Genomic DNA, 21,243 nt, shown 5'->3' with positions numbered 1-21,243 from the left:
GCACTCATCCCCACCCCTGGAGTTGCGCTGTAGGGACAGGGACGCGCGAGTCCTGTGGCATTTGGAGCCCTCGGACGGGACACATAAAGCCCGAGAAGCAACCATGTAGACTGACTGGGGCGGAGGGGCAAGGGGCCTCCGGAGGGGAAGGATCGGTGGATTCGGCCCTTCAACCTGAAAGGCACCCGGGGATATCTGCTCCTCCTGGGCTTAAGGTGTCTCTGAAGCTCCGGCCAGGAATGAGACTACCATGTTTTGAAGGATTTCTGAAGTGGTAAATCAGAGATTGGGGAGGAGTGTGGGATGTCGGAGAAACTCGACCCTTGCCATCCCTTGTAGGCGCCTGCGATGCCAAGGCAGGCATCGAAGACGGCAATTTCCCCGAAAGAGAAACAGAGCGAAGGGGAGAAACCCCAGCGCTTTAACCTCGGAGTGCCGCGAGGGGCAAGGGCCCCCAGAAGCTCGCGGGTGGGAATCCCAGAGCCCGCGGTAGCTCCATGCGCTCAGTTCGCCCACCCGCCAAGCTGCGGCTAGGGCCGGGAAGTTCTGGCGCGAAACCGCAGGCCCCGCCCGAGGATCTGCGCGGGGCGCGGCCCCCGGGCGCAGCGGCTGCCACTCCCAGCTCTTCGCCCCGCGGGGAGCGCGCCGCTGCCCACCGCCTCCAATCATGACTCTGCGTGGAGCGCTTTAAATATGCATAGGCGCGTCACGTTGTGCGAGTCGGGATCCGTCCGTAGGGAGGGAGCCAATATCTCTATAAATGTGTCCAGAGTGGGCCGAGAAGGGTTAAAAGACTGCAGGAGAGAGAGAGGTGGGGCGGGGGTCTACAGCCCCGGTGATCGGAGCCCTGGTTGGCAACACCGGTGAGTTGCTCCTCTCTTTGCCCTCCCTCGCTGTTTCTATCAAAGGAGTGCTGACCCGGGGAGGAGGTGGGAGGTGCCCGCGGATGCCCGGTGTGAGCGGTCCTGAGGTTGCCAGGACCCCCCGCAAGGGACTGGCATTTTGGCCTGGAAGCCGTCGGACTCCGGGGAAAGTCCTGAGTGCGCCGGCCTAGAGGAAGGCACGTTCCCTAAGGGTGCGTGGTCACTGCCGCCTTCCACCGCCAATCTGCTTTTAGAGCGAAGTCCTTGTCCGAGGTTATAAATCTCGGTTTTGGCCTCCAAGCCCCAGGCCTTTCCTGCCCAGAACAGGTGACTCTGCCCGCTGCTGGCGCCCCAAATCTCGCGCCTCCTGCGCTCCGAGGGACCTGACCCCCCCGCAGCCTCGCCATGTTGCCCTGGGGACTGAGCTGCCTGTCGGTCCTGGGGGCGGCGGGCACCGCTCTCCTGTGCGCCGGCCTGCTGCTCAGCCTGGCCCAGCACCTCTGGACCCTCCGCTGGACGCTGAGCCGGGACCGGGCCTCCGCCCTGCCCCTGCCCAAGGGCTCCATGGGCTGGCCCTTCTTCGGTGAAACGCTGCACTGGTTAGTTCAGGTGAGCAGTCCGTCCGTCCCCGCGCCCCAATGTGGCCCCTTCTTCCCTGGCTCCCACTGACCTCTTCTCGCTCTCAGTGCTCCCAGGGTTACTAGCCAGTCTCTTCCTGGAGCATCCCCTGGCCTTTGCCCAGCAGCTGCCTGGAACGGACTGTATGTCACTGTAGTTCTCCCCAGTGTAACTTAAACATGTCCCGACACAACGCGGGGGTGAACAGAGGGGTTCTAGGAAGGGGTCTGAGGAGCACGTCACCCTAGTCCTACTAGCATAGAATCAGGACTCGGGGCGCGTCTCAGCGATCAGTCCTTGGGCGCTCCGTCCCCATTCAAATCCTCGGTTTCCTCATCTCCCCAATGGGAACAGGAGCATCTATAATCCCATAGGGTAGTCGCGAGGCCCATTTGAGACTCAAGAGTAACGCGCCAGCTGGAGCAGGGAGTTGTTATCTAGCGGCACTTGGGACGTCCAGCGGCCCCAGCCCTCTGCTCCGCCCCGCTCGCCCGCAGGGCTCGCGCTTCCACAGCTCCCGCCGGGAGCGCTACGGGACAGTGTTCAAGACGCACCTGCTGGGCAGGCCGGTGATCCGCGTGAGCGGCGCCGAGAACGTGCGCACGATCCTGCTGGGCGAGCACCGCCTCGTGCGCAGCCAGTGGCCGCAGAGCGCGCACATCCTCCTGGGCTCTCACACACTGCTTGGCGCGGTCGGCGAGCCGCACCGGCAGCGGCGCAAGGTGAGCCAAAACCAAAGAAGCGGCCGTGGGACCCGCGGTTCTCAGGCTTCTGCTGCGGGCCAGGCCGGGGCTAGGTGTTAGGGGTACACAGTGGTCCTGGCCCGGACCCCTGGCTAATGAGTAGGTGGCCTTGGAACAGTCCCTGGCGTTCTCCGGCTTCGGTTTATAAGGCCAGGGCTGGGACTGAAAGGCCCTTTCATCTTCGATCTTCTGTGACTCTGATACCAGAAGCGCCAGAAACTCAAACTTGGAGAGGTGTCAGGTACAACTTCCTGGCGGAGGTGGCAGCTGGAGCCTGGATGGATAGGAAGGAGTGTGTACATCAGAGAAGTAAAGGGAATGGCTCGAGCCAAAACCAACACGTTTAGGTCCAGGCCGCCTAGAAGTGAAGGAAGGGACCGAAATTGGCCCTCCGGTTCCTCTGGAATCGCCAGGCAGAGGAGGCCGGACCGCGGCCAGAGCTGACCCCGCGCGCTCCCCGCAGGTCCTGGCGCGAGTGTTTAGCCGCGCGGCGCTGGAGCGCTACGTGCCCCGCCTGCAGGGTGCGCTGCGGCGCGAGGTGCGCTCCTGGTGCGCGGCCCGCGGGCCGGTCGCCGTCTACGAGGCCGCGAAAGCCCTCACCTTTCGCATGGCCGCGCGCATCCTGCTGGGGCTACGGCTGGACGAGGCGCAGTGCGCGCAGCTGGCCCAGACCTTCGAGCAGTTCGTGGAGAACCTCTTCTCGCTGCCCCTGGACGTGCCTTTCAGCGGCTTGCGCAAGGTACTACCGCCCCAGGCCCAGACCTTCCCCATGGGGGCTCCCCAGCGTGGGCGGGCCTCCCAGACGAGGACTAGGCTCCCTCGGCGCGCCTCACGCGTCAAACATGCTGCGGGACCAAGGCACTACCCAGGGTGGGGAGGCGGCGTGGTACGGCGTGGGCGCCGGGCTAGCTTCTGTCCTGACTCGCTGTGTGATCTGGGGCGGGTCACACACCCTCTCTGGGCTGCTCCTGACGGGACGTGCTGCGGCCGCAGTAGCTGCCGGCTTCCCGACTTTGGGTCTCCGTGGCAGGCGGCCGGCCAGTCAGCCCAGCCCCTCCCCAGAGCGGCGCCTCCTGGCCGGGCCTCCATCGCCTCTTTGGAAGCCCGGATGGCTGCAGAAGGGATGGGAGCTCTGGGGCCACACACATGCCCCAGGCCCAGCCCGGCGCCAGCCCGTGTTGGAGAGGGGTGGGTGCCAGAGCCCCGCCAGCGGCCTGGGGCCTGCTGGTTTCCGGATCGGAGAACCGCGGCGTCTTCAGACTGCAGAGCGACGGGCTGGCCCAGAGAGCGACTAGGAGGCTTCATCCGCCTTTCCTATCTCCCTGCTCTGGGGCTTCTCACTGTGCCAGTGCGCTGGGTTCCAGTCCCCTGAATAAAAATAATAGTTATGTCTAAAGGGGCATGCTATGGGCTGATCGCCTTGCATACATTTTCTGATTTAATCCTCTCAGCCTGTAAAGTTATTACAGTATTCTCAATGCTGAAGAAACTGAAGCTCAGAGAGGTTAAATGACTTACCCAAGATCACACAGCTAGTAGGGGCAGAGGCAGGATTTGAACCCCATCTCCTCTGACTACAAAACCCATGTGCTCAGATGCTTTTGCTGTGCCTGCTCCCTGAACTCTGGAGCAGCACCCCACGCTCTTGCCTACCCCCTTACAGAGGCCGATGCCTAGAACATCCAACAGTGTCCTCTTAAGCCAGAGCTTTTCTGGGTGCATCAAAGTGTCCCTTCCTCTATGCACTGTTGCCCACTGCCCCTGCCTGAGCCTCGTGCAGGGAAAGGGCAATGGGCTGACTCCACCCTGACTGGGCTCTGTGCCAGGCATGGGCCCTGACAGCTGGGTGGCTCCCGGCAATGTCTTGACCCCCTCTGAGCCTCAGCATCCTCCCCTCAGGACAACAGTAACTGTTTGCCTTGCCCGAAAGGGGGCTTGTGATAAGAAAGAATGATGTGTAGGAATGGTGGACACATTCCTGACCATTTATTGAGCCCCTACTGCGTGCCAGGGGTGGAGCCAAGCTGGGAAAGGTTAATGCCAGGATCTTGGCAGAACCAGAGCAGCCCTGGAAGATTCTGGGGTAGGTGCCCAGGCCTGGCCCCCTCAGCCCTCCTGCCCCACCTCTCCTCTCTCCCCGTGCATCTAGGGCATCCGGGCGCGGGACCAGCTGCATCGGCACCTGGAGGAGGCCATTGCAGAGAAGCTTCATGAAGACAGGGCTGCAGAGCCAGGCGACGCCCTGGAAGTGATTATCCACAGCACTAGGGAGCTGGGCCGGGAGCTCTCAGTGCAGGAGCTGAAGGTCGGTGGGGGGAGGATGCTCCTTCTCCCTCCTTTGCCTTCCTAGCAGGTGTCTACACTCGTGCTGCGTCCTGTGTGGCCCCACTTTGAGCCACTGGCACTCCTCAGGAGGAGGGGAAAGAGGAGCCTGGGTTTCAGTCATGGCTCAGTCGCACCTGCTAGCCTGTGGCCTTAGGCCAGTCGCCATCCCTCTCAGTAGGAGTGCTGAAGGCGGGCATCCTAGGCCCGTCCTTCCAGGTTCTGGCCACAAACAGCTCTGCTCCCTCCTCCCCCTTCTCTGTCACTCTTGGCCTTTGCCTCTGCTGTCCCCCTGCCTAGGAAGCCCTCTTCACTGGACTCAGGGTCAAACTCCGTGTCCTCCCCTCTTCCTCTCTTCCCATAACCCATGTCGTCGGCACCTCTGCCTGTCCGTTTTGCCACTGCAGGGTCTCCCACAGAATCGGAACTCCTCCCCATGTACGCACAGAGCACACGCAGCAGAGTGAGCAGGGAAGCTTCAGAATGGCCCCCAGGACCTGCTGGAGAACCCAAAAGGGAGTGGAGAGGGCGTGGGGCAGGGGAAATTTAGAGATGGGACACCTCAGCCCTCCTGAAAGCAGCTCCCCTCCTTTCTCTGGCCCTCCATTTCCCACTTTCCGCCAGCCATGAAGCGTGGGGCTTGGCCTTAGTGTCTTCTCTGAGAATGGGGCTAAGAATTTCTGTCCTGACTCCTGGGTGGCTGTGAAGTCAGGAAGAGTCAAAGGGGTTAGAAGTAGATGAATGGTGGGCTCATGAGTCCTGGGGGAGCCCGTGGATAGGAGCAGCTCTGGGCTGTGAAGGGGAGCGGTGTGGAAAGGGGTGGACGGTCCCTTTGCTTTGACAGGGCCGGGGAGGGGGTGACAACGCCCTCCAGGTTCTCAGGAAGAGACCCACTGGCCAGCAGTCTTCAGCTCTGCTCTGGGCATCAGGGGCTGTTGGGGCTCCAAGGGCTCTGTCTTAGTTCCCCATCATGTCCAGAGCAGGCAGTTCGCCTGGGATCACATCATTTAGTCCACAAATATTATGTACTTATTTGGTGTCAGGCTCCGTCCTGGGACTGGGGATGTAAGGTGAGCAAAACACAACCCCTGCCTTCGAGGTGCGGGAGGGGAGGGGTGCACACGGATTCTGTGACCACACAAATCTGTATAAACCCAAACTGTGGGTGCTGCCAGGAAGGAAGACACTGGGAGCTGGGAGGGCAGAGGCAAGCAGTGAGGGCTGGGGCCTGGAGGGTGAAGCCACCAGGCCGCTCCCCTGTCCTCCCTGGGCTGCGCAGGCAGGGAAGAAGCTGAGTCACTCACGGGGACCGAGACTCCACTAGCGGGCGAAGGAAGCCCTGATGGCTGCTGTGGGGCCAGGTTGGGGCTGCCGCCGCAGGTGCCTTCCTCAGCTCCTCCTGAGTCCTCGTCAGGATGCCCGGCTCAGGTGGCAGACAGCACCAGCAGCTGAAGAGCCCCCGGGCCTCCCAAGTCCGACCGCTGGGATTACCAGCTCTAGGGACCCTGCGCACCTGTCGGAGCCTCGGTTTCCAGCCCTGGCAAATGAGCGCAGTAACTGCCTCACAGGGTTGGGGTGAGACTCAGATGCGTTATTACACGTAAAGCACTCAGAGCACACAGAATCCGTTCCTAGCACTATCTCTGGGACCCCTCCCGAGGAAAGTGGAGAGACGCCGGGTTTGCCCGTTGCTATAAGTGGCTTTCCCAAGGGGCAGGCTTGGGCCGCGCGCGGAGCCGCCACAGCAGCACGTCCCGGCTGGCTCTCTGGCCTACGCGCCATGGTGACCATGGGCCCTTCGCGCCTCGGCCGTGGGGCCACGATGCCAAGGCCCCGCCGCCGGAGACTCAGCGCCGCCCGGGCTGTCTTGCAGGAGTCGGCCGTGGAGCTCCTCTTCGCCGCCTTCTTCACCACGGCCAGCGCCAGCACGTCCCTCGTCCTGCTGCTGCTGCAGCACCCGGCGGCCATCGCCAGGATCCGGCAGGAGCTGGCGGCGCAGGGGCTGGGGCGCGCGTGTGGCTGTGCGCCGGGGGCGGCGGGGGGCGGCGCGGGGCCCCGGCCCGACTGCGGCTGCCAGCCCGACCTCAGCCTCGCGGCGCTGGGCCGTCTGCGCTACGTCGACTGCGTGGTCAAAGAGGTGCTGCGCCTCCTGCCGCCCGTGTCCGGGGGCTACCGCACCGCGCTGCGCACCTTTGAGCTCGACGTAAGTGCGCCGCGCCTACCCCGCCGCCCGCCGCCTCCCCGGTGCCCCGGTTCGCGCGGAGGCCCGGGGATTAGGACGCCGAGGTCTCTTCTTCCCCTCTCAGAGCCTCCGCTTTCCCGACTGCAAAATGGGCTGAGCCCTGTTTCCTTTCCCGGATCCACGGGAGGGGCGCAAAGCCTGGGGAGCCGACCAGGTTAGGGGCCCCGCGCGCTCCAGCTTTTGGCAGCAGTGCGGGTCGGTCAACTCGAATAGAGCCGAGTTTTAGAGTAAAACCATACTTTTCTTCGTGCAGTACCCTCTTCTTAGCCAGTGAGTCTCGGTGGGGTACAAGAGAGCCCCCCACTGTCCCATACCCCACCCTTCTGGCTCCCTCACAAGATCAAGGAACCGATCGATCGTTGTTAGCTTTCTAGGGACCTCGCTAAAGCCGGATTCCAGGGAAACGGGACAATGAAAACGCGGGTTAGAATCTCTTGGGGGTCAGATCAGGCTGGGCAAGAAGGTCAAGGCTTAGGCCTGGCCTCATCTCTGTGAGACCTTGGGCACTTGCCGCCTCCCGCTGGGCCAGTTTACTCTCTGGATGGAAGCTGTCTTGGTCCCTTCCAGCTCTGACACTCCAGATGGGGTCAGGGCTGTGTGGCACAGTGATGGCACCGGAGAGTGGAGCCCCAGCATTGCCAGACTGAGGGTGTTTGCCTGAATGGCTGTTGCTGCAGCCCCCTCTGCCTCCAGCTCAGTCGCTGGGAGACTCCAGGCAGAGAGGGGTACCTCCTTCGCTGACCCTTACTTTAAACAGGAAACGTGGTGGCGCACTGCAAACCAGGGTTCCGGGGCATGGTAGGGACTGGGATTCTGCCCTGGGGGAGCTCCTCATGGAGAGAAAGGGGACCAGGGCCAACAGCTTCATCCTAAACTGTGGCATGAGGAAGAGTGCCGAATGACACCAAAACATTTTAGGGGCTGGCATCTCAGCTGCAGGAGTGAAGGGTTAGGATGAGGACAACACACCACAGAGAGGGGACAAAAGTGAGTAGATTAGTGAGGGGTTTAGAAATGTCTTGGATGCTGCATCTTGGAATTCAGACTCCATTCTGCAGGCACTGGGGTGCCCTACAAGCCCTTAGGGAAACAGAGGGAGAGGAGCACAGGTCTGCCATGGTGAGCAGAGGGCAGGCGTCTTAGCCATCCTGCGGTTTACAAATGGGAAGACCAGCGTCTAGAGGGGAGAGAGCTCCTCTGTGGTTCTAAGACCTGTCCACCTGTTAAGAGCCTCTGGAGCCTGTCCAGGCGAGGGAAGCAGCTGATAGGGGGTTGGGAGACACATCAAGAAGAAGAATAGTTGAAATAGAGGTAGGCAGAGGGAACATGAAAGCCGCGTTCCAACGACTTAAGGATGCCCCAGTTTAATTCTCAGGTGCCCCTTCTTAAACGGGGGCTACCAGACCTGAAATGATGGTACAGCTGATGGATGGAGAGGACAGAGAGGCAGTCTGCACTTCAGTGCCAAGAAGAGCTTCATAATGAGCTGACCATAGAGGAATGGGGGTCCCTGTCTTTTGCGTTGTACCTGCCCAGGCAGCTGGTAGGTGCAGGACTAGAATTTAGGTCTCTTGATCTAATGTCACAAGGAAAAAGAAAGACAAATACAAAACATCAAAACATAAATGACAATAGATCAAATTTACTGACCACTAATATATAGACCAGATCCGTTATTCTATCCTCACGACAACGAAATGGGCATTTTTGTTCTCAGTTAAGAAAGTGAGGCTCAGAGAGGTTATCTAGCCCAAAGACACACAGCTCACCAGAGAAGGAGCTGAGATAGGAACTCAGAGCCGCCTCCCAGCTTCCCGGTTAGACGCGCGTTCCTGCCGGTTTTCGGAAGCCTAGTGGATGCATCCGGGGTGGAGGGGTCGGCTCAGGCCCCGTTTCCAGGTGCCTAGCAGTCAGGCGGGTCTCCTCACCTCCCCGCAGGGCTACCAGATCCCCAAGGGCTGGAGCGTGATGTATAGCATCCGAGACACGCACGAGACGGCCGCGGTGTACCGCAGCCCGCCTGAGGGCTTCGACCCGGAGCGCTTTGGTGCGGCGGGCGAGGATGCGAGGGGCGCCTCCGGCCGCTTCCATTACATCCCGTTCGGAGGCGGTGCGCGCAGCTGCCTCGGCCGGGAGCTGGCGCAGGCAGTGCTCCAACTGCTCGCCGTGGAGCTGGTGCGCACGGCGCGCTGGGAACTGGCCACGCCTGCCTTCCCCGCCATGCAGACCGTGCCCATCGTGCACCCGGTGGACGGGCTGCGGCTGTTTTTCCACCCGCTCGTACCTTCGGCAGCGCAAGATGGGCTATGCCTCTGACCGGCTGCGCGGCGGGACAGGACTTGGCCAGTGGCAGCGGCGCGTTCGCAGCGCCGCCCATCTGCGCTTCCCCTGTGCCAGATCCGGCGCTCTCTCACTCGTTCAACAAACGGTCACCGAATGAGGCTCTGTGCCAGACTCCGAGGGAGGGGGAGCACGAGCCACTGCCATGGCCAGAGAAGCTCCGCCGGGCCGGTGAAAAGATGCCTCCTGCCCGCTCCGCGCCCTGGGGAAGGAAGGTCACGGGCCAAGCCTCTTAAGCCCTTCCCAGGATCTCGAAGCAGGAATGGAGGGAACAGATCGCCACTAGGAGCTAAGGGGCCTCGCCTTCCCGCGCCAAACTCGGCAGGATGCATGGGACGTGGGGCTCCGGGGAGGACTGCGCCTCATGGACCGTGCCAGAGACTCAGCGCACTCGGCCTGCAACCCGTGCGAGGAAACAGGGACGCCCGGAGCGCATCCCTGGCCTGGCTCTGGGCCATAGGAAGACACACTGAGAAGGTGCCCAGCGGAAGGCCCTCAGGCTGCTGGCGTCCGCTTGGTGCGCTGTGGCCACTCTGCCGGTCTTGGCTGAAACTGTGGGCGCTTCCAGGGCTCTAGATGGCTCAACATCACCGGATTCTGCTGGAGACTTCTTAAAAGAAAAATTCATACTTCAGGAACGCGTTTAATCTTCCCATTTATACAGGGGAGAATAGGCACACCGAGATGTCTCTAAGGCTGGCTTATTTCCATGGGAGGTTGAGACATAATCAGAGAGGTCTGAGATATTTGTACCCCAAACAAGAAGGCCAAGAAATAAAGTTTCCCGGCAGCAGTTGAGCCAGGAGACTAAGGCTTAGCTGGGCAGCTGCTCCCTGGCAGGAAGTCATGGGGTGGAGTGTGGGGGAGACCTGAGAAAGACTCCCCCCCAAGGACCCATCCAAGTATACCCAGAGAGTGGCTGGGCACTGGGGCAGCTGGAGGTCCAGGCTGCTGAAACTTCCTTCCTGAGTTATCTTTGTGATAGCTGGTTGCAGAGACGCTCCAGTTTACCTCTTCAGTCTCCTCTATTAGAGGAGAAACTGAGGGGAAACTCACCTGAGGAGCCAGCAATGGGCTCCTGGGCTGCAGTGTTCTCCGCCCCATCACTTACCCTCCTGCTCCAGCCTCTCGGACTATGGCCACCACCTAGGACTCAGCCCTTTCGTCCTTTCATAGTGACCCCTAGGTTGGCCTTAAGGACTGTCTCTGGACCTTTCCAACACAGAGATTCCCACCAGTGTTTAAATCAAAGCCAAGAGTCTCCACTGTCATCATTCCCAAAAGACCACTTCAACCTGCCACCCATCTTCAGACATGCGGGGGCAGCTGGACATGACGGGTGAGCCAGGGAAGTTGCCGCCCAGGCCCAAGCTGACCCCTTAGTGAACCAGAAGGAAGCTGGTGCCCTCCTGACCTTATGCTTAAGGTGGATCCCGGGGCCAGAAGGAAAGGGGGAAGTGGCAGGCACAGGCAGGGTCAGGAGCTCAAGAGCACTGCGGGCCCTTCCTAACTAGGCTGACACCGCCATAACCCTCATCTAAGGCAATTCATCACCGGCTGCTGACCGCAGGCCTGGCGCCCGCCAGGCCATGGCCCCCAGAGACACCAGAGCAGGCAGAAGTGGCAGAGCTGGGACCTGCCCTCAGGGCGCTCCTGAGGCTGCAGAGACAACAGCCCCGCCTGAGAAGCTCCACCAGGATGAGGCGGCTTGGGATTGATTCTGATTTGGGGAGAGAAGAGAAATATGGGGAGGGGGCTTGCAGAAGTCCCAACGGTATAGCTGGTTCCGGGAGACCTGGTTTACCTGCTGTGGGATCTGGACCAACTATGAGCCCCAGGAGGAGGGGCAGCTCCAGCTATACTCTAATTTCCCATCCATCCATCATTTTCAGTAATTTCATGGACTATCTGAGCTCCTGTTTTAGTAGCTCCAGATTCTCTGAGGAAGGAGCAGACGTGGTTCTTGCCCTCCTGGACTCGATATGCTCAGGAAGGAGGTAGACAATGAATAAACCAGCAGACAAAGGAGCAAGAACACAGTCCGATGGTGATAAGTGCTGTAGAGAAAATAAAACAGGCCTGTAGTACAGAGTGCCTGAGGGCTGAACTCAGCAGGGTGGGCGGGTGGGGAGACCTCCCTGAGGAGGTGACAGTTGACTTCGGAAGGAACCAGCCAGTGAGGACCTGGCAGAGGGGTGCCCCAAGCAGAGGAACAGCAGGTATAGAACCCTGGGAGGGGAATGAGGGCTCAAGAGATGGGAAGGAGGGGTTGAAGGGAGAACTGGGAGGAGAGGTGCCTAGCTCACATGACTCCAGTTTGCCTCTGCGTCCTCACTCCCCTCCCCCAGAAAAAAACTACTCCCTCCCCCTCAATTCTTAGGAAAAGTGAGGCTGTTTTGTAAACATCTCGGAAACATTTTGTTTTCCAATGAACCAACCCCCCCCCCCCCGCCCCACCCACCACTACCCAAAAAAGCTTGGCAAGGTTTTCAGGTCAAAGTTCTTATTGGGCTGGTAATTTATTGACCCCTCCCCCCTTCAAGATATTCTTTAATGATCTTCCCTCTCCCAGTTAATCCTTTCCTGCCGGACGCCCCTGCGGGGCTAGATGGGCAGATAGGCTAAAACATTTTCCCCCCTGTGGCAATTTCCAAAGCGCAGGCAGGCCCCGCTCATCTTGTGACCCAGCGCGCGCTGAACTTGGCGAGGTGGCCCTGCAGAGTTCACTCGGATGTCACGGTCCGGCCTGCAGGGGTCACAGGCGGGTCAGGCCCGAGGACTGGGAACGGGCCCCAGGTCACGCCCCCGCTCAGCAGCTTTGCTCACCGGCCCCAGGCACTGTCCAGAAAGGGGCGGGCCCGAGATTTCTGAGAATTACCTCCAGCGCGTCTCCTCCCGGTTCCTGCTGGTGTCCAGGTGTTGGCTGGCACCGTTCACAGTCGCCAGATCCTTAGAAGAAATGACAGTGGGAGAGACCCTTCCCTGGAGCCTCTGAGACGCCAAGTAGGGTTATGGGAAACGCTGGCTTTCCGAAACACGCCCTGTGGCGACCTGGGCTAGGAACGTTGCCCGGCCTGTGCGATCCCTACGACTCTGCAGACATTTCCCGATCCTGGGGGCTTTGGGGACCACTGCAGGAGAGCCACGTAATTAACTCTCAAGATCAAAGAGTTTTCTATCTCCAAGGGACGCTTTCCAAGGTGTGCGGCGAGCTCCTGCGAGAGCCCGTGTTCAGTTTTAAACAAACGTCCATCATTCTGTTTTCGTTTTCGGCGCCTTTGGTGCGTTCCGCACTCCAACCCAGGGAGCCCTGACTGGTTCGAGGCGGCGTGGCTCGGGTGCGCTTCCCGCGGTATTTGAGCTCCAGGCATTGGCTGCAGTAGCAGCTGATGTCGTTGGGCAAAGGCCAGAAGTCCCGCTTCCCAGTATGGATTCCCTCAACACTCCCATTAGCGGCCGGCAGAGGCCTGGATTTAGGATGGAGCATCCCTTTCACCTGGGTGGGAGCTGAGAGAGCGGAGGGAGGCTCCAGTGCCCCGAGTCCAGGTCACCCTGGTAACGTAGCCTAGCGTGCCTGGAACTGGGAAGAGTATTTGCAACCAGAAGCCCCTTTTGGAAACTCACAACTACCCCGAGGTGTACACAGGTGGTGAATGATCGCCTCCATATTAAGCGGTGGAAGCAGGCGCAAGGATGTATGATGCCTTGACCCAGGTCATACAAGCAGAGATGGTGCTGGGACTTGGAGCCCACATTCCCAGGCTTTCCTTCCTCTCTCTCTGTCTCCTTATCCTGCCGGGGCTAAGGACCCTCTTCCCCTCTGCCTAGCTGAGGCTGCAAGCCCCAGGGCCCTTGGAATCCCGCCGGCTGTGGCCTGATCGCAGAGCCCTGGTTGCCGAGCCGCGGATGAATTGCCCCTGCGGTCCCCTACTGGGGCGTCAGACTTGTGCAGGGTTGCACCGGAGTCCTGAGGGACCTGGAGGCCCTCTTGCACCCTTAAGTAGGTGCTTCCAAGACTTCATGAGTGCTGGCCTCCTTGAGGGGGTTGGAGAGCTGGGAGCCCGCAGATCATGCTTAACTCCCCGCGGCTGTCCCTTGGGTCCTGGCCCTACGCTTTTCTGCGGGCTCTTCGAAAAAGTCGGGAAGCCTACGCTTTGCTCTGCGTCCTGGATCTATTTCCCGACCTGTGGGACGAAGCAGCTGGACGATCCCTGAACACACTTCCCTCTGCTTCCCCAGCAGGTGGAAGGGAGCCCATGCGGCGCCTGTAAATGGAAAGTCAGCGAACGCAGCTCTGGGCTGGGACCGCCCGTCGGACCCGGCGGAAGGGATTCCAAAGAGACCGCCAGGAAGCCCAGAGCTTGGAGTTCGCGCTCCCTGGAGCCGGGCTCGGCCCCTGGCGCCACCTCGGAGCTCCGCACACCTTGTAGGGGGGAGGCAGGCTGCTCCAAGCCCCGCACCCCAGGAGGCGCGCTCCGAGGGAAGCCGCCACCGCGCCGCCTCTGCCTCGGCGCGGAACAAACGGTTAAAGATTTTGGGCAGCGCCTCGCGGGGGGAGGAGCCAGGGGCCCAATCCGCAATTAAAGATGAACTTTGGGTGAACTAATTTGTCTGACCAAGTTAACGTGGGCAGCAACCTGGGCCGCCTATAAAGCGGGCGCTCGGCGGGGTTCGAAGCGCTGGCGGCGGCGGCAGGTGGCGCGCCATGGGGCTCCTGGCACTGCTGGCCAGCGCGCTCTGCACCTTCGTGCTACCGCTGCTGCTCTTCCTGGCCGCGATCAAGCTCTGGGACCTGTACTGCGTGAGCAGCCGCGACCGCAGCTGCGCCCTCCCTTTGCCCCCCGGAACTATGGGCTTCCCCTTCTTTGGGGAAACGTTACAGATGGTGCTACAGGTAAGGGAGCTTGGGGCGGGACAAGACTATTCTCCCGAGCCCGGCTCGGCTCCGGGCTTCCACTGAAGCCAGGGTAGGCACCCCCGGGAGGGAGGTGGGGAGGGAGGTGACTACGGCTAGGATCGGAGCTAGCTGGAGTCGCAGCGCTCCCCGGCGCCCCCTCACGCCCGCCTCTCTCCTCCGCTTTCCTCTCGCAGCGAAGGAAATTCCTGCAGATGAAGCGCAGGAAATACGGCTTCATCTACAAGACACATTTGTTCGGGCGGCCCACAGTGCGGGTGATGGGCGCCGACAACGTGCGGCGCATCTTGCTCGGGGAGCACCGGCTGGTGTCGGTCCACTGGCCTGCGTCGGTGCGCACCATCCTGGGCTCCGGCTGCCTTTCTAACCTGCACGACTCCTCGCACAAGCAGCGCAAGAAGGTGAGGGCGGGGGTGCAGGCGCCTGGACAGGGAGGGGGACTCCATTTGCTGGAGGGGTTCAGGCAGATAGATGCTGGGCGAGTTCTAGCTGCATGAGGCGTCGGCTAGGACCCTCTCAAGCCCAGTTTAGCTTTCCTAGCCTGGAAGTGCCTTGGGTCTGGTGGGATTGAGGGTGCCTGGACCCTGGAAGGAAGAGGGACGGATGGGACCCGGTTTTAACCCTATCCCCTCCTCGGGGCTCAGGTGATTATGCGGGCCTTCAGCCGAGAGGCGCTCCAGTGCTACGTGCCGGTGATCGCCGAGGAAGTGGGCAACAGCCTGGAGCAGTGGCTGAGCTGCGGCGAGCGCGGCCTCCTGGTCTACCCCCAGGTGAAGCGCCTCATGTTCCGCATCGCCATGCGCATCTTGCTGGGCTGCGAGCCCCGGCTGGCGAACGGCGGGGACGCGGAGCAGCAACTGGTGGAGGCCTTCGAGGAAATGACCCGCAATCTTTTCTCGTTGCCCATCGACGTGCCCTTTAGTGGGCTGTACCGGGTAAGGGCGGCATGCAGGGTGCGGAGCTAGGTGACCGGGGCACCAGTACCCGGCGTCTGCTTACCGCCTTGCGCTCTCTGCGCTCAGGGCATGAAGGCGCGGAACCTCATCCACGCGCGCATCGAGGAGAACATTCGCGCCAAGATCTGCCGGCTGCGGGCGGCGGAGGCGGGCGAGGGCTGCAAAGATGCCCTGCAGCTTTTGATCGAGCACTCGTGGGAGAGGGGAGAGAGGCTGGACATGCAGGTGAGTGGCAGCTTCAGGAGAGGCACTGTGGAGTTTGTATCCCCTGGCTTTGCAAGCGCGGTTCCTGGGGTCCCCAAAGCGCCCTTCTCGGGCGCAGCTTCCCAGAGTGGGTAGCTCGCCCAGACCCCAGCGATGGGACCCCGAAGTTGAAATACCAGATCCGGAGAGCTGTGGAAGAGGCTGCGGCGGAGCAGGGAGAGTCCCCAGCCCTTCTAGGTTTTAAAGGGAAAGGTGGAATTTGCACAATGTAAATAAAGAATCTTGGGCGATTTAAGTACAACCAAGGCTTTAACTCAAAGAATTCCTGGTAGAGAGGGATCTTACTGGCCTTCCTGCTCTAGCTGAACTCAAGAGACCTTGCATTTTGTTTAAAAATGTTGCTTTCCTTGACTTTCTGTCAGCAAACTTTTAGCCCTTCTCGTCTTCCCTCCAGAACTCTCAGTTCGGTTCTGAGTAACCACCCTGGAAAACTGCATGCAGATTTGTAAAATCATCCTCTTATTCCACTCTCAGGCACTAAAGCAATCTTCAACTGAACTCCTTTTCGGAGGACACGAAACCACAGCCAGTGCAGCCACTTCTCTGATCACTTACCTGGGGCTCTACCCGCATGTTCTCCAGAAAGTTCGAGAAGAACTGAAGAGTAAGGTAGGAGGGCTCTGAAGGTTTCTTGGTAGCTTAAGAAACTCATCTGCTCCCTGGCTAACTTCCAAATGAGTAAGTGTGCTGCCTTTGCTGAATAGTTTGAAAGTGTAGAACCAAGGGGTGGGTGTGCCAGTGGAGAAAAAGAATTAGCCTGGTGAATAAAAAGGAGGGAATCTTGAGCTGTCATCCCACTCCACAGGGTTTGACCTTGTACTCCTACCCCTTCTCCAGTTTTTGATGAACCATGGAGATTTTCAGATAGGTTCCACTCTCTTGGATTTGTGCATTGGAGGGCATGAATGGGGACTCTTAGGTGGTGGTGGTGATGGGAAGGAGGAGATTGGGGGTTCTAAGGGGTGAGCAGCATTCACTTAGAATTGTAAATAGACAGTGGATTTGCGCCAAGGGGTGGAGGCAAATGGTCACTAGCTACTCCCTGTTCCCCCCTCACACTCTCCCATCACGGGGCCTTTGGGTTTAGCCGCCACTTAAGCCCTGTTTATGTCTGCTGGGCTGATTTTATTGGAGCACAAAATGACCGTTCACCTCTGTGTGACTGTTTTGATAGGGTTTACTTTGCAAGAGCAATCAAGACAACAAGTTGGACATGGAAATTTTGGAACAGCTTAAATACACTGGGTGTGTTATTAAAGAGACCCTTCGACTGAATCCCCCAGTTCCAGGAGGGTTTCGAGTTGCCCTGAAGACTTTTGAATTAAATGTAAGTTAAAATTCTCCCCTCCCCTTCTGTTGTGGTTTTGAATCTCCTCTCGCTTCCCTGTGCGTTGGCTTAAATTTCTTATGCTTTGATGATATTGTCCTGCCCCATGTGCACACGTTTCACAACCTGAATGTCTGTCTGTCTGTCTCTTTCCACAACCCCCCCCCACCCCCCACTTTCTTTCAACTCATAACTCCTTCAGGGATATCGGTGATAGCTTTTTGTTGTCAAAAGTTACATTCCAGTCTGTCAGCCCTCGGGACTTCACAATCTTTCGCAGGGGTACCAGATTCCCAAGGGCTGGAATGTTATCTACAGTATCTGTGATACTCACGATGTGGCAGATGTCTTCACCAACAAGGAGGAGTTTAATCCTGACCGATTTATGCTGCCTCACCCGGAGGATGCTTCCAGGTTCAGCTTCATTCCATTTGGAGGAGGCCTTAGGAGCTGTGTAGGGAAAGAGTTCGCAAAAATTCTTCTCAAAATATTTACAGTGGAGCTAGCCAGGCATTGTGACTGGCGGCTTCTAAATGGACCTCCTACCATGAAAACGAGTCCCACCGTGTACCCTGTGGACGATCTCCCAGCCAGGTTCACGCGTTTCCAGGGAGAAATCTGATGGGCGGGAGTGCCCAGACCTCAGACTTATTTGAAGTGTACACATGAGTTTTTACATAGTGTCGTGTTGATTTTATTATATTTAATTGCAAAAATGTATATTATAATATTTATGTGTCTGCTACAGGACCACAATCTTTAAATATTAAAATAATGAATTTGGACAGTTGCCAAATAAAGTAAAATTTGAAGGTGCTTCTCTTGCATTTAAGATTCCTGTGGGGGAAAACTCATCGGTTTTGTATTTGTATATTTAACCAGATTTCTAAATGTCTACATGCATGGTTTTGTCATCAGTGCATATCTATTTCCTGTGAGGACAAAACTTGAGCTGTTTTTTCTCTTAACACTTATTAGAAAATATGCATTATATGTGTATGTGTGTGTGAGTTACTCCAAAGGTAACTTTGTAAATTTTTCTATGGTGATTTAGATTCCCTATTTGGAAAAAATCTATCCAAGTTAATTTTAGATCTTTTTGGTTTTGTTTGCTTTACTTTAGAGAAAGATGAATTTGAAAAGGTGACACTTTGAGAACTATCGTATTCTAATATAACACCTTTAGTCCTACACTTATTATGTTTAATAAACATAATAAATTCATGTTGTTACATAGTGCCAGAACTGTTTTCTGAAGTTAAAGCATTAGGTAATTCACAGCCACTCTCTCTGATTATGAACAATTATTGACTAGAATGAGACCAAAAGCCCCTCGTCGGTTTCCTTTACTCAGAAGTTGCAGATGAAAACAGTGTTGGAAAAGGCCAGTCTCTGGTTTAGATAAGCTAGTCCAGGTTTTCTTTATTGAAAATAAGGCGGGAGGAGTAGATTTAGCAAACTGACAGATAAAGTTTTTATCTATGCCAGGCAATAGGGTGTGAGCCTGACATGACTGATAAAATGGCCCAGTCATGACCCTGTGAACCTTGGCTAACCTCCGGGAGAACGCGGTTTTGTCACATTTCTGACCCTGGCATAGCCATGTTCTGAACTGAAGGCCAGACTCTCAATCCAGAAAGGTTAGCCCTGGTGATGTGCTTATGCAAGCACATTTTCAGTTTTGAAATGGCACAATCTGCTTACTGAACCTCATGGCTTGTAGGTTTTGGACTTTAAAATTTTCATTACAATTTTAGAATTTGGCACTGCTGCAGCAACTAGGTGGCCTAAATAGGTGTCTGAAAAGGGTTCTGTCTACAATTAGAGTTGCATGTTCTACCTGACTTTAGTTTTTTAGGGGGAACTTGGATTATACGTATTGTTGGAATCCTTTGATTTTTAAGGGGTGTTTACGTAATAACATATAATGCCTTATAATAACCTTATAATGCCTTTTTTAAAAAACGAGAACTCACAGGCTTATTTAGTTTTAGTCAAAGCTTTAGTGTACTGTGGTATGCAAAGATGACCCCTCCACCCATAACTTTCTCCCCGGATCATTCCTGCTAGGAGCACATTAGCCTGGGGACATCATTTCAGATAATTTATACAAGGCCATTTCTTAAGGGTTTCAATACTCTTCATTTTGCCAGAGGACAGTTAGCGTTTCAAAACACTGTCTTTGGCGACTCCGTGACCTCGTGTCTCTGTGAGCATAGGGCAGAAAGAAATTTGAACCATTTTAGCAAACAATTCAATTTTTAAGATACACCTTTATTTTTTATCTGGAGAGCAGTGCTTCTGGCTTGCATTTCCTGGGGCTATATTTAGCCCAATTATACTCATTGATTACAGAGTAGCGCAGAATTTACCTTGAAAAATACTTTCGTTAAAGACGCAAGCTCTGATAACGCACTTAGTGCTGAGTGAAGGCAGTTCAGAAGCTGAGGCAGAATCATGTCTGCTGGCTGCTGTTCAATGGGCCTGGGTCACGACTACCTGGGCAAGATGTTTTTGCTTGGGCATCTCTGGGTCTGTCCATGCATCACCCAGTGGAGAAGTGTTTCGGGAGGCCACTGTTCTAGTTTTAGACTCGGCTGGAGTTGAGGAAGGAGGGGAGCCCGCTGGGAGAAATGACTCTCTGGGGCTTCTAGGGGCACGGCACAGTGATAGAAGGGCGCTGTGCTCTCCAGGGCCTTGGGTGGACCTGCCACGCTGGCCAAGTTGGTGTCCTCTGCTTCCCCTTCCACACATGCCCTTGGCCCTGGCCACCTCCCATCCCATCTTCTCTTCAGTCAGGGGTGGGGTGCCACCGGGGACAGACTATTGTCAGGACTGGCGTGCAAGAGCTTCCAGCTGGGTCTAGAATGCGTGAGCATTCAGAGGGATTGTAGCCTTCACCCAGCTCAGCCCTGAGAGGCCCAGAGATGGCCTGTGATTTGCCTGGGGCCACCCAGGGAGTGGCAGAACCAGGGAAGGGCCCTGCTGCTGTTTTTTCCTTTTCTCTCTCTCTCTTTTTTTTTATCAGCTAATAACACCTGCCTGATTTCTCTCCAAATTTTCACTGCCAGACAACTAGATCCAGGGTTCTCTACCTCCTAACTTCCCTTTATATCCCCTGCCACCACTCCCCTGCCCTGTGACAATCCTGATCAATTCTCTTGCAGGCCACCAGAGGCAACTGGTGAAATGGGAGCAGTGGCAGGAAGTGGCTGCTCCCCCAAGCTCCTCCTCTCCCACGTTTCAGGGTGCTTTTCGCACCATGCCACCCCCCAGAGGTCCACAAGGGGGCGGGCTTCTCCCTTCTATGCCAAGCTCAGGGCTCAGGGGTTTTCCCCACCAGTGTTGGTGAAATCCAGTGTCCACAGGCTCTGACCCGGGGTCTGCTTTTACCCCAGACAATGGGAGGCTCTGGACCACCCAGGGCGTAGCAAGTACTCAACCTCAGGCCTCGTCACGGCTGGCTGCCTGGCCCCTCTGGAAGGGTCACCCTAGGCTGGGTTGATCTGGATCATCATTCAGTTCCTAAAGTAGCCAACATCCCGCTGTGGCCCTAGAGGTCAGCTGGCTTGCGTTTCCAGCACTGGCCACATACTGCCCACGATCTGACCTAGGTTGCTCTCCCAGTCCCTGGAAGATGGCTGTCAGTTTTGGGGTACGGAAGGAGCATGTTTTTTGAAGGGCATGAGCATACTAGTCAGTGTTCAAATGACCTTAACCAGGTCCAGGAGCCAGCTGACAAGAGCACTGTAGCAGTGCTCGAGGAAACAGGGATGTTTGAAGAGGTCGTGGTGGCCCCGCCTTCACATAGCTAAAGGGCCATTGCAGAAAATGCAGGTTCAGACCTGTTCTGAAGGACAGAGCACGCTTTTAGGAGGGTAAGTGAAAAGGAAGGAGATATTAGCCCCATATAAGGGAAACAGTTGAGACAACTAGAGCCCTCTGGTGATGACACAGTCTACCTTGTGAGAGAGCAAGCTCCCCGTCAATGGAGGCATCCAAACGGGAGCTGGATAACTAAGCTGCTGTAAGGGTTCTGACATGGAGATGGAAGTTGGGTTAAATGACCCCCAAGTTCCCTTGCAAAATTAAGGAGTCGTTATTCTCTGCGATTTGATGCTGTCTTAATTCAGCTCCTCAGATACCTGCTTTACTCTGAGATGCAGATTATCTCTGATCCAGGGAGACAGGACATCCCCACAGCCTCTTCCAGAAGCATTCAGCAGTCCTTGGTGATCATTCTGCCAAATCTCCGAGACAGACGTGGAAGTGGGAGCCCAGGAGGCCTGACATGTGACCTCCCAGAGATAAATGAGTCCCCTGTGGATTGCTGGGAACCTCTCTCCTGCCCTGTGACCTGGTGCTGCCAGCTCCAGTTCCTGTGTGGGCTCCAGCACCCCCTAGGCCTCTCCCAGCTGTGCCATGCTGACAGTCCACTTGACTTGGCTTCTGGGGTAAGACCCTGCCACTTTCTCTAGTGTCCCCTGGCCTCCACGATGGCATGCATTGACCTTGAACTCTGCCCAACTGTCCTTTCTCTCTGCCTCCTGAAAAGCTACTAGAAGGCAGGAAAGCTACTAGAAGGTGTCTCATCATTCAAATCTTGTAAATTTAGCCCTTTCTCACACACCTCCCTGCCCTCCCCAGAACACA

The 21,243-nt window shown here is 57.1% G+C and overlaps 2 protein-coding genes across 2 annotated transcripts; both read left to right on the top strand.

The window, feature by feature from the left end:
• The first annotated feature begins 1,157 nt into the window (after positions 1 to 1,157).
• On the top strand, positions 1,158 to 9,216 carry CYP26C1 (cytochrome P450 family 26 subfamily C member 1). The gene is made up of 6 exons (XM_070609954.1): positions 1,158 to 1,472; positions 1,979 to 2,203; positions 2,688 to 2,963; positions 4,374 to 4,529; positions 6,420 to 6,749; positions 8,727 to 9,216. The coding sequence occupies exons 1-6, from the start codon at positions 1,269 to 1,271 to the stop codon at positions 9,102 to 9,104; spliced, it is 1,569 nt and encodes a 522-aa protein (XP_070466055.1). The 5' UTR covers positions 1,158 to 1,268; the 3' UTR covers positions 9,105 to 9,216.
• A 4,080-nt stretch (positions 9,217 to 13,296) lies between these two features.
• Positions 13,297 to 17,682, top strand: CYP26A1 (cytochrome P450 family 26 subfamily A member 1). Its single transcript, XM_008520667.2, has 7 exons — positions 13,297 to 14,022; positions 14,220 to 14,444; positions 14,688 to 14,978; positions 15,066 to 15,224; positions 15,738 to 15,872; positions 16,438 to 16,590; positions 16,871 to 17,682. The coding sequence occupies exons 1-7, from the start codon at positions 13,834 to 13,836 to the stop codon at positions 17,210 to 17,212; spliced, it is 1,494 nt and encodes a 497-aa protein (XP_008518889.1). The 5' UTR covers positions 13,297 to 13,833; the 3' UTR covers positions 17,213 to 17,682.
• The last annotated feature ends 3,561 nt before the right edge of the window (positions 17,683 to 21,243 follow it).

The sequence above is a fragment of the Equus przewalskii genome, chromosome 1 (assembly GCF_037783145.1).
Source record: "Equus przewalskii isolate Varuska chromosome 1, EquPr2, whole genome shotgun sequence".
Lineage (NCBI taxonomy): Eukaryota > Metazoa > Chordata > Mammalia > Perissodactyla > Equidae > Equus > Equus przewalskii.
This window is presented reverse-complemented; position numbering and strand designations above follow the sequence as displayed.